This window comes from Thalassophryne amazonica, chromosome 5 (assembly GCF_902500255.1).
Source record: "Thalassophryne amazonica chromosome 5, fThaAma1.1, whole genome shotgun sequence".
Classification (NCBI taxonomy): Eukaryota; Metazoa; Chordata; class Actinopteri; order Batrachoidiformes; family Batrachoididae; genus Thalassophryne; species Thalassophryne amazonica.
The window spans coordinates 51,449,741-51,462,006 of record NC_047107.1 but is presented as its reverse complement, the minus strand read 5'-3'; the positions used below and the strand labels follow the sequence as shown (position 1 = coordinate 51,462,006).

At 45.3% G+C, this 12,266-nt stretch overlaps 2 protein-coding genes across 7 annotated transcripts in view; both read left to right on the top strand.

Moving 5' to 3' along the window:
• The window catches only part of LOC117510476 (betaine--homocysteine S-methyltransferase 1-like), a 366,504-nt gene that overhangs the window by 150,515 nt on the left and 203,723 nt on the right, over window positions 1–12,266 (top strand).
• The window catches only part of LOC117510474 (kinesin-like protein KIF2A), a 104,483-nt gene that overhangs the window by 55,706 nt on the left and 36,511 nt on the right, over window positions 1–12,266 (top strand). For 3 of the 6 annotated variants that reach the window (XM_034170201.1, XM_034170198.1, XM_034170197.1), the window contains exons 5-13: window positions 933–1,049; window positions 1,293–1,337; window positions 2,449–2,549; window positions 2,715–2,810; window positions 2,892–2,946; window positions 3,095–3,257; window positions 6,668–6,758; window positions 6,979–7,042; window positions 7,160–7,251. In XM_034170201.1, the coding sequence (XP_034026092.1) occupies window positions 933–1,049; window positions 1,293–1,337; window positions 2,449–2,549; window positions 2,715–2,810; window positions 2,892–2,946; window positions 3,095–3,257; window positions 6,668–6,758; window positions 6,979–7,042; window positions 7,160–7,251 (824 nt within the window). The remainder of the gene's footprint in view (window positions 1–932; window positions 1,050–1,292; window positions 1,338–2,448; window positions 2,550–2,714; window positions 2,811–2,891; window positions 2,947–3,094; window positions 3,258–6,667; window positions 6,759–6,978; window positions 7,043–7,159; window positions 7,252–12,266) is intronic. The other 3 variants (XM_034170202.1, XM_034170200.1, XM_034170199.1) reach the window with 1 other exon arrangement.

Below are 12,266 nucleotides of genomic sequence, written 5' to 3'. Positions count from 1 at the left end.
AAGCTGTAATGAGACCCTAGTCGAGAGGTGGTCTCAAGGCGGACTCCTCCAGACATTCTCTGTTCACCTGCACTATCCGTTTGGGCTTACCAGGTCTCTCCAAAGTCCTCCCCCACCCTCTGATCCAACTCACTACCAGATGGTGATCATTTGACAACTCTTCACCCTCTTCCATCCAGTTCTGGCTCCAGACGGGGGGCCCTGGGCTTCCTCTGGGCTGAGTCACATTTCCTCTGCCTTGTTTTTTTATGGAGTCTTTTTGAACCATTATGAGTCTGGCCCCTTTCCTGAGCCCAATTTGCTTTGGGACACTCTAACCTGTAGCACGAAGGCTTCAGACAACAAAGCTCTCAGGTTCATAGGGACACACAGACCTCTCCATCACGATAAGGTGATGGTTCCCAGACAGAAACTCACAGAAATTCCAGCTAAAATCTGTCAGTGAGCTGCGGGAATGGATGAATCTGCCCTTCATGTACACTTTTAATTTGCAGTTATTCTTTATTGTTACCCTAGAGATTTAGGGGAAAATTCTTTACACTTAAAGATGTAAATAAACAACTGGCACTCCAGAGGGTTCTTTTTTCAAAAAATAGCTTTCTGCAAAGTAGTGCCAAACCAAAGCTAGTCTTTCATTCATTCATTCTCTGCTGCTTATCTGGTTCGCGGTGGCTGTAGACCAAGCAGCTCAACCCACGCGTCCCTGTCCTCAGCCAGGTCCTCTGTCTTCCTGGTGGATACAGAGGTGTTACCAAGCCAGTTTGATGTGACTGGACAATCTTCCAGACAATGTTCTAGTCTTGAAACTACATTTCATGTTTACAAGGTTAATTTTAAGATTTTAACAAGCTCTGTTCTTTTTAAAGAGAGACAAAGACTTGTATGATTTGGGTCTGGATTAAAAGACTGTCTAACTTTTCTTGGTTCTGAAGTTATTCCGACCCGGGCTAGAGTCCCTCAGCCACAACAACCAGAGCCAGCACCGCCACCTCCCCCCCAGCAGCCTTCTCAGGTCACACAAGCTCAGACGCAACAGCAGCTTCAGAATGGTAAAACAATCCACGCTTTTTAACTTGATCATTTGTCATTTTGTTATTTCTTACCTTTGCTATACCGTTGCTTACCTTTGCCAGAGATTGTTGCCCCAAGGCCTAGATATTTTGCCATGTTCAAATGCAAAATGCAGATGTGTTTTGGGAAAGAAAAAAGAAAAATACAGTTTTCCTTTGAGAGAAAACATTGCCTTGATTTTATTTAATATCATGTTTTCATTAACAACATGTTTATCACAGAATCCTCACATCATCTGATATCCAGAAAAGAGTCTGGACAGCTTTGTACGTATCACCTGCATGTTCCCCTTACCCTAAAGGTTTCATGGTGATTTCAGTAGAGTCCCTCACAGAATCTCATAGCCCTGTAGTTTTATGTCTGCCACATTTAATTCATGACCATGGTAGTGAATCTTGGAGACTGATTGTCCAGGCCACAGACAATTAAAATAAATAAATAAATAATGAACAGTGGTGCTATTTGAATGCAACAACATTTCATTCTTTGAATTCTGCAGAATCAAAATTAAAATCCAGCAGCACATTTTAGTTCTTCTCTCTTCTTCCCTCTGACTTTGCCTTGTCCCAGTGCTCACCCAGATCTTCGTCTTCTCCTAGATTAGAGCAGATTATTAATTCCTCTCCCCTTATAGTCTGGGTTCTATGGGGACTCAGGCCAGGGCTTTACTACAGGGTTTCAGCCAGGCTTTGCTCTGGGAAGCTGGGGACTGTAGCAGCAAACCAAGGTTAATCTGGTTTTAGGAGTCTTTGCAAGGAATCAAAAGTGGCTTCTACTCACTTTTTCTAACCTGTGATCTTTTATCATGGTAACTTGTGGTTTGTGATTGAAAACAACACTAATCTTTGGGTGTGCTGTGCTGGGGGAATTTGGAATTGTTCTTTTTAATCACTGAAAATATTTTCTAATCACACCTGAAATGAGACCATCTGCTACTTCAATTTCAGTAAAAACAGTCACATATCGACCTTGATGGGTGACATTTTTTGTGGAGAGTATCCACTTTTGTGTTCTACCATGCAGATTTTAAAAATGGCTAAAGAAGAAAGCACATTTTGGACAGCCTCTCAAGGTCTTTTGTTGGTAATTGAAATAGAGCAGCTGTACTGGAGACACTGTGTGCCAGTCGCTCCATCCTGTTCTGTCTTTGAGTGCTGTCATTGTTTCGCTTTGTTAGATCTAGCCTGAGGCCCCCCATAGTGTATGGTTTGAAAGAGGATCAACGGAATGCAAGGGAACAAAAAAGAGAGATGATGCTCAAAGGTGGAAGAAATGGATTGAAATAGGCATTGAAAGAGGAAGCGCTCTCATTACAAAGGAAGGCTGTTGGCATGGCATGTGAAAGTCAGCAGAATGACTATTTTGTGTTTGTGGCAGCGAGGAGGAAGTCAAACTGTGTGAAGGAAGTGGAGAAACTACAGGAAAAGAGGGAGAGACGTCGGCTCCAGCAACAGGAGCTCAGGGAGAAAAGAGCTCAGGTTAGTTGATGTTATTTCTGCTTTGTTTTTGTTACAGATATTGGAGTCTCATTACATTTGACATTAACAATGATAAGATGGTTAATTAAAACACATGAATATCATTTTTGGTTTGAATAATTCAGAAGCTTTTTGTGTCACATTCCCTCTCTTATTGTTCCTCAGGAAGTGGATACCACCATCCCCAACTATGAGATTATGTACATGATCAGAGATTTCCGAGCCAGTCTGGACTATCGGCCCCTGACCGCAGCAGACCTGGTGAGTATTGCCATTCTATTTTTAACATGTTTACTTGCAGTAACATTATAATGAAATGTCTTTTTTCTTTTCGTTGAATAGATTGAAGAGCACAGAATATGTGTCTGCGTGAGAAAACGTCCACTTAACAAGAAAGGTAAGATTTTCTGATGGCAGAGGCATTGTGTTTTTTGTGAAAAAACATCACATCACATTGTTGATGTACTGTTTTACTCCAAACAAAATTGTATGTTTATCTGTATATCTTGTTGGTGCGACTGCAAATGTTTGTGCCTCTGTTTCAGAGTTGGCTATGAAGGATTTGGATGTGATCACCATTCCCAGTAAAGATGTAGTGATGGTTCATGAACCTAAACAAAAGGTAGACCTGACGCGTTACCTGGAGAATCAGACCTTTCGATTTGACTATGCCTTTGATGACAACACCACCAACGAGATGGTTTACAGGTTTGTCTGGTTAGGGGTGGCTCACATTTGGCCCAGTCCATTGTACTGTTCAAAGTGTCACCTGACTACAAACTATCTATGAGAATGCTCAGTGGTGGGCACAGATAACCAAAAAATTAACTTTGATAATCAGATAACTGAAAAGTTATCTTTGATAAAGAAAATGATAAACCACCCAAAAATCTATCAGAAGTTACAGATAACTGATAAATTCCAGTATTGTCTCTGGTACATTTGCAACTACTAATAAACTGAATTTGAGTTTTAACACCACGATCGCTTCTGGTAGCATCAAAAGCGACAACAGACCCAAACAATGAGCCCACACTTCTGTCTTTGAACATCTTGCCCCCTGCTGGAAGCTCTTGTTTACTACTTGGCTTCCAGCACAGACGCAAGCTGAGAGCAGCCACAAAGCCCAGCTCTCTACCCAGTCACAATGCTCCGGTCAGGCGGAGGTCTTGGAAAATAAAGTAGTACTGACTTATGGTTTTGATTTATAAATAACATTAATACAGATAGAATAACTCCATTAATGTCAATTCTGTCATTTGTACAAAGTTAAAATATAGCATATATCTTCTAATGTTGAATAATGCACTAATTCTGAGGTTTTGTAACAAACACAGACAGATTGCAAAGGATTCTGGGTAAAATGTGCCTCTGCTAAACACTAATTGGTTCAGTCATTCATTATGTAAACCAGCACGTTAATGTGACGTTTGTCATGTGTTGGTGTTTACAGATAAATGTGCTTTTGTAAAATATTCCATTTTTTTATTTGTAAAAACAGGCATTTTTACTGAGCCCTGGAAATGTCATCGTAAAATGTTTTGTGGAGAGAATGTGCGCATGTTTTATGATGTTGTGTGCACATTTTATTATATTGTAAAACATGCACTCAATGTTGTCTTGACACATAAATGTTGGCTATTCGCCCTATTGACATTTCAAATCCCGCAAAACCTCGGAGAGGTCACCGCGCTGCGAGATCTAAGTAACATTGAGAACTGCATTGAGACGCTGTGATCATGCTGCACTTTAACCGCTGCACACAGACAACACCATTAACATCGCAACATAAAACTATTTTTATATTGTGCCTAAAACTCTCGTGAATATATTCTCTTGGTTTATAGACGTTGTTGTTGTGTTTATGTTATGTAAACATGCGAGAATCACAGGCTGTCTCTCTGTTATTTTCAATGGGAGCTGCTGTGAGCTACAATTGCTTCCTGATCATGTCGTTCTGGGGGAAAGTGAAGTTTGCTGTTTAACGTCTTGATTATTGTTCTTTACAACACTGTTTGTCCTCTTTGTTCGAGACTAATATATATAATATGTCTGAAATTCGGTTTGCGTTTATTAAATTCCACGCAGATTAAACGTAACAGACACGGATTATTTGTTAGAATTGTTTTAGCAAGTTTTCAGGGTATCATGCAGCAGTCTCTTATTAACGTGATGAAAAGCATAAAAAAAATTACGTTTTTGTAGTATAATATTAATTTACAACTGTCATCGTGTTGATTCTCTATATTGTTTGACTGCAGCGACTCTCTTGCACACAAGGCATTATGGGATACGTCACTAGGGCGAATGAACACTACTGGCCAGTAGATGGCAGTAGAGACCTTGAAAACTTGCCAAAACAAAATTCCAAATATTCCATGTCTGCTACATTTAAGATGCGTGGAATTTAATAAACGCAGACACAATACCAGCGTCTATAAACCCAGAGAATATATTCACAAGACTTTTAGGCACTAGAGGTTAATGCTGTTGTCCGTGGAGCCTGATCAGAGTGTTTCAAATGCATTTCTCATGTCGTGAAGGTACTGAGATTACCCTATCCTACCCATAATGCGCTGCTGGGCACAGCATATATCCACACTTAAACCTTAAAAATTAGCGCATTACTTTAAAACTAAAACATATCTGATATTTTCACTTTATAAAACTTCAGACATGACAATTTAAATAACTTGTCTGATATTAGTTTGGTTAAAAGTTGAACCATAAGTTAAAAATTTATGCTTCTGGATGACTTGGATGATATTGCCCGCGTGTATCAGTATGGGCTTAAAATAAATTATTATTATTATTTTTGGGGGGGGGACCAGTTCTCCTTTGACTGCAGAGGATAGAGCGGTTTCTTCTTAAAGCAGCTCTTCTCTGTTTTGCAGAAGGTAGAACTACACATCAGCTACGAAACATTTAACAGGTAGGTGCTCAACTGATTTTAAGTTTTATAAATATTTGTAGCTGTTCAGCTTTATTTGCCATGTTATCGGTCTAAAAATTATTGGACAAAAATTTATCGCAAGATAATTGGTCTGATAATGGTTTTTAAAGTTATCTAAAAAAGATAATCTGATAATGAAAACATTATCTTAGATAATTATTGGTTATCGGATTATCGGAACTGTGCCCACCACTGAGAAAGCTACTTTTATTTCCTGAACTAAAAGGTGTATAAATGTGTTTCTAATTGGGATGTCCCAATCAAGTTTTTTTTTTTTTTGGTCACAATCTGATTTGAATTCTGATCTGATACTTGTATTTTCATCAATATGATGCTTGCTCAGAACAGAATGAAAGCACATTAAAGTCAGTCCTTTGTATATATGCTTGTCACTTTAACAACTCTGCCAGGCATTAAAAAACACCTTCAATCCAAACTGATTCTTATTGCTTGTATTCGGTTATTTAAATATAAAAAGAAGTTAACAGATTTTAATGTCTCATCAATTTCTCTTAATGCAGAATTGTAGCAGTAAAATTGGAACACTCAGACTAAATTATATTTTAGCTGTTAAAAATACATTTATTATTATTACTGTTATTTTTGTTGTATGTAAAAAGTGTCTTTCAAATTTTTCAAAAGTTGACCTTTAATAAGGAAGGCATGCAGAACTCTTTCAACTTGAGGGTCACATCACATTCACCATCCATCAGAAACAGGTCGGGTGTGTATTTTAAGCAATGTAAAATTTATTTTTGAAACTCACCATGGCAGCAGTGAGTGCTGTGTTATACTACTCGCTTATCAAACAGCAAGACTGTTGAACATGTTGATCTGTGTGAATAAAATTAGGCTTGTTGCATATTTAAAGAGTACTAAATTGCTTTTAAGATGAGCACTGTGCATGGCTCTGAAGTGAAGCAGCAACCAGCGTTTTTTTTTCCTTCCTTTCATCCTGAGCTTCTAAGGTGAAGCAGAGGGAATGCACCTCACTTATTTGATGACTCAGATGTAATTAAACTGCTACAAACAATCAAAAAATACCTTTATCTGCCTGATACTGGTCGTATCCAAGCAGATTGGGACATCCCTAGTTTCTTATATTACAAGTAATGTCTTGTTTTTACACACTGAGTAGTTCATGAATCTGTTCTTGGTGTTGCAGGTTTACCGCCAGACCTCTGGTGGAGACTATTTTTGAGAGGGGCATGGCCACCTGCTTTGCATACGGACAGACAGGAAGTGGAAAAACGCATGTAAGTTACATGCAGTAGCTCTTTCCAGAGCCAAGTTTACAGTAATAAGACACTGAAGATGTTATTGTCTGCTGCATAGCTGGGTGGAACATCACTGTTGCATAATTTACTGTGATAGAGTGAAGGGTTTTTTTTGTTTTCTGCTTGAAGATTTCACTTTTTTCTTTCTTTAAATTATTCTTCATAGAATGCAGTTAGTAAGTTTCAGTTTGCATTATAGACTATGGGTGGAGATTTTGCTGGAAAGAACCAAGACTGCTCTAAAGGAATTTATGCATTAGCTGGTAAGTGATTGTGTCATTTTGTATCTAATAATAAACAGTTGCAAATAGTTGTCAGTTACTGTATATTTCAGATTTGCTATGTGTGGATTTTCAGAGCTTTCTTTTCTTTTCTTGCAGCTCGGGATGTATTTCTCATGTTGAAGAAACCCAACTACAAAAAATTAGATTTACAAGTGTACTCAACCTTCTTTGAAATATACAGTGGAAAGGTAAATAAAAGCAGAAAAGAAATATGATAATTGTTTTGTGAATGTTTATTCCTTAAATAAAATGGTGTTTTCCATCAGATTGCCTTGTTGGCATGGTTGTCAGGCTCATAAGTTCCTGGCTGTTGTTTGCTAAATACTCGCATATATCTGTGTTGGGAAAGTGTAATGACACGGACCCACAACAGGGGGCGTAAATGAACGGACAATAGATGAGCCAAAATACAACACTTTACTGTTGTGAAATGTGCACAACGAGAATACAGACAAACACAGAATTTGGGTTACAATCAAAATGTACAAGGTGACATGTGGGCAGGCTCGAGGATAGGAGACGTCCGTCCCAAGAAGAACCGGATCCCACACGACTTCCATTGCCACCGAACCCGAAGGATACTGGAGCCGCCAAATCCTGAGTCCCCAGGTGGTCACCGTCTCCGACTGTCGGATCTGGTACTGCTGGCAGGAAGCAGAGGAACAGATATGAGTGTGTGGAAACACACCCAGTAAACAGTCAGCTGGAACAATGGTTTCTGTTAAGGTGGGAAAGACACCTCCACCTTCGAAACAAGTACACAGTACGTGCAGAGCCTGAATAACTACTTATCAGGTTTGGTGTGAGGAGTGAAGAGCGTCGACTCCTCCACAATCCGCAAACCCCAGCTCCGGCTGAGAGTAATCACCAGGTAAGTCTGCAAAAGTCTCAAAAACAGATTACGTGCGTTCGGCACAATAACGGCTGAGAGTTTTACCTCGTAGGTAGACGATATCTCGGCGACGAGGTGGAGATGTCGTCTGGCTTGTATAGTGTGGTTGATGACCTGGTGATTGGTGACAACTGCCACAGTTGATGAGTGACAGCTGTCACCTCCGGCTGTTCTTGTGCAGCGGCAGCGCCCTCTCGTGCCTGAAGCCCGCACTTAAGGCAGCGCGCCCTTTGGTAGTGGGCCAGCAGTACCTCCTCTTCAGCGGCCCACACAACAGGACCCCCCCCCCCCCCCCCCCCCCAACGGGCACCTCCTGGCACCCGACCAGGCTTGTCGGGATGACGGTGGTAGAAATCGGCCAGGAGGGCCGGGTCCAGGATGAAGCTCCTCTTCACCCAGGAGCGTTCCTCAGGTCCGTACCCCTCCCAGTCCACCAAGTACTGGAAACCCCGACCCTTCCGGCGGACGTCCAGGAGCCGACGCACAGTCCACGCCGGCTCGCCGTCGATGATCCGAGCAGGAGGCGGCGCCGGTCCAGGAGCACAGAGGGGTGAGGTGCAATATGGTTTCACTCTGGAGACATGAAAAACCGGGTGGATTCACAGTGAAGCTGGGAGCTGGAGCTTCACTGCGGCAGGACTGATGACTTTGAGGATCTTAAACGGTTCAATGTATCTGTCTTTAAGTTTCGGTGAGTCCACTTGTAGAGGAACGTCTTTCGTGGAAAGCCATACCTCCTGCCCGGGCTGGTATGCAGGGGCCGGGGAACGCCGGCGATCTGCATGTGCTTTAGCGCTCATCCAGGCTTTCAACAAGGCAGAACGGGCGGTGCGCCACACCCGACGGCATCTCCGCAGATGGGCCGGGACCGAGGGCACACCGACCTCTCCCTCCACCACGGGAAACAATGGGGGCTGGTACCCCAGACACACCTCAAATGGGGAGAGGCCGGTGGCAGAGGACACCTGGCTGTTATGCGCGTACTCGATCCAGGCCAGATGTTCACTCCAGGCCGTCGGGTGCGTGGACGTCACACAGCGTAGGGTTTGCTCCAGTTCTTGGTTGGCCCGTTCTGCCTGTCCTTTGCTCTGCGGGTGATACCCGGACGAGAGGCTCACGGTGGCCCCCAGTTCTCGGCAGAAACTCCTCCAGACTTGAGAGGAGAACTGGGGACCTCGATCTGAGACGATGTCAGCAGGTATCCCATGCAGACGCACGACATGGTGGACCAGGAGGTCTGCTGTCTCCTGGGCCGTAGGGAGCTTCGGGAGGGCCACGAAGTGGGCCGCCTTGGAGAACCGGTCCACTATCGTGAAGATGGTAGTCATGCCCTGGGACGGCGGGAGGCCCGTGCCGATGTGGGACCAGGGGCGATGGGGCACAGGTAACGGCTGGAGGAGTCCCTGTGCCCGTTGATGGTCAGCTTTACCCCTGGCACAGGTGGTACAGGCCTGGACATAGTCCCGGACGTCGGCTTCCATGGACGCCCACCAGAAGCGCTGCCGGACCACTGCCATGGTCCTTTGCACCCCTGGATGACAGGAGAGTTTGGCACCGTGACAGAAGTCCAGGACTGCAGCTCTGGCCTCTGGTGGGATGTAGAGGCGGTTCTTTGGTCCGTTACCTGGGTCTGGGTTCCGTGCCAGGGCCTCCCGGACAGTCTTCTCCACATCCCAGGTGAGGGTGGCCACGATAGTGGACTCAGGTAGGATGGATTCCGGCGGATCCGACAGCTCAGTTTTGACTTCGTGAACCCGGGACAGGGCATCCGATCTTTGGTTCTTGGTCCCGGGGTGGTAGGTGATCCGGAAGTCAAAACGCCTGAAGAACAATGACCAGCGGGCTTGCCTGGGGTTCAGCTGCTTGGCGGTCCTGATATACACCAGGTTCCGGTGGTCCGTGAAAACCGTAAATGGTACCGCGGCTCCCTCTAACAGATGTCTCCACTCCTCAAGAGCCTCTTTCACCGCGAGGAGTTCCTGATTGCCCACGTCATAGTTCCGCTCAGCTGAGGTCAACCTGCGTGAAAAATAGGCACAAGGATGGAGAATCTGATCGGACTCCCCGCTCTGGGACAGCACGGCTCCTATCCCTGAGTCCAAGGCATCCACTTCTACCACAAACTGGCGGCTAGGATTGGGCTGCACCAGAACTGGTGCAGTCGAAAACTTGCGTTTCAACTCCCTAAACGCGGCCTCGCACCGATCCGACCAGGTAAATGGTACTTTGGAGGAGGTCAGAGCTGTCAGGGGGCTAACTACCTGACTATAGCCCTTAATGAACCTCCTGTAGAAATTCGCAAAGCCGAGGAACTGTTGCAGCTTCCCCTGTCCACCAGTGCAGGGGCCTGAAGGGTTAGATCCCCACTCAGGATCGTAACTGGGAGGCGTGCAGAAAGACGGGTTTGTCCCACGTGAATTTCTTGGCTCACCCTTAGCCCAGTTTCTAAGAGCGGGCGTTGGTGTTTAACCGTTTGGGGCAGTCTCTCTCCTGATGCTCGCTTGAGCCGCAGATAAAGCACTCCCCGTGGGCCAGTCTCCTTTGTCTGTTAGTAGCTCTGACTTTAGCCCTGCTCATGTCCATAGCATCGTCAGCAGGAGGAGCTGTCGCCACACGGAGCGCTGAGGCAGTGGAGCGTGGGGAGGGCGGAACCTTTTCGGACCCGGAAGGGAGAGGGATGGCGCGTACCCGGCCACGTCCTTCGTCTCGCTCCTGACGGCGTTCCTCTAGCCGATTGTCTAATCGTATGACCAGATCAATAAGCCCATCTAAATCCCGCGGCTCATCCTTAGCCACCAGATGCTCCTTCAGGACTGACGACAGTCCGTTTACGAAGGCGGCGCGGAGTGCACCGGTATTCTAGCCGGACCTCGCAGCCGCGATGCGGAAGTCGACCGCATACTCAGCTGCACTTCGACGCCCCTGTCTCATTGACAGCAGCGCTGTTGAAGCAGTCTCGTCTCTGTTTGGGTGATCAAATACTGTTCTGAACTCCCTCACAAACCCAGAATACGTCAATAGGAGCCGTGAGTTGTGTTCCCACAGCGCCGTAGCCCAGGCGCGTGCCTCACCTCGAAGCAAATTAATTACATAAGCCACCCGACTGGAGTCTGACGCGTACATCACGGGACGCTGTGCAAAGACGAGCGAACACTGCATTAAAAAGTCCGCACACGTCTCCACACAGCCCCCGTACGGTTCCGGGGGGCTTATGAATGCTTCAGGGGATGGTGGGGGGGTTCGTTGAATGACCAAAGGAACGTCTGTATTCGGCACCAGGACAGCAGGAGGAGAAGCTGCAGCTGCGCCCTGTGCGCACGCTTCCACCTGCGCGGTGAGAGCCTCCATCCTGCGATTGAGTATTACGTTCTGCTCGGTCATAAAATCTAATCGAGCAGTGAAGCCGGTGAGGATTTGCTGCAACTCACCAACCACGCCTCCTGCTGATGCCTGTGCACCCTGCTGTTCCATTGGTCGTTCACTCGATGGTTGCCGCCCCTCGGAATTCATGACGATTGGCCGAGATATCCTGTTGGGAAAGTGTAATGACACGGACCCACAACGGGGCGTAAATGAATGGACAATAGATGAGCCAAAATACAACACTTTACTGTTGTGAAATGTGCACAACGAGAATACAGACAAACAGAATTTGGGTTACAATCAAAATGTACAAGGTGACGTGTGGGCAGGCTCGAGGATAGGAGACGTCCGTCCCGAGAAGAACCGGATCCCACACGACTTCCACTGCCACCGAACCCGAAGGATACTGGAGCCGCCAAGTCCTGAGTCCCCAGGTGGTCACCGTCTACGACTGTCGGATCTGGTACTCCTGGCAGGAAGCAGAGGAACAGATAAAATGAGTGTGTGGAAACACACCCAGTAAACAGTCAGCTGGAACAATGGTTTCTGTTAAGGTGGGAAAGACACCTCCACCTTCAAAACAAGTACACAGTACGTGCAGAGCCTGAGTAACTACCGTATTTTCCGGACTATAAGTCGCACTTTTTTACATGTTTTGGCCGGGGGTGCGACCTATACTCCGGTGCGACTTATAAATGAAAAATATACCGGTAGGATCTCAATTAATTTACTGTAACAAAACAATTTTACGTGACAGAGTCGATCTATGTTTTAAAATGGCCACCAGAAAAGGAAATGCAATGCATCATGGACACTGTAGTATGGCGGCCGTCCTATAAGTCACGCTGGTCGCGATAACCAATCAGAGAACAGAACGTTGGACGCGTATTCCTCACCTCACCCACAGCGTGTGAAGCTGACGAATACGGTGCTTGCTGTTATTCCGGC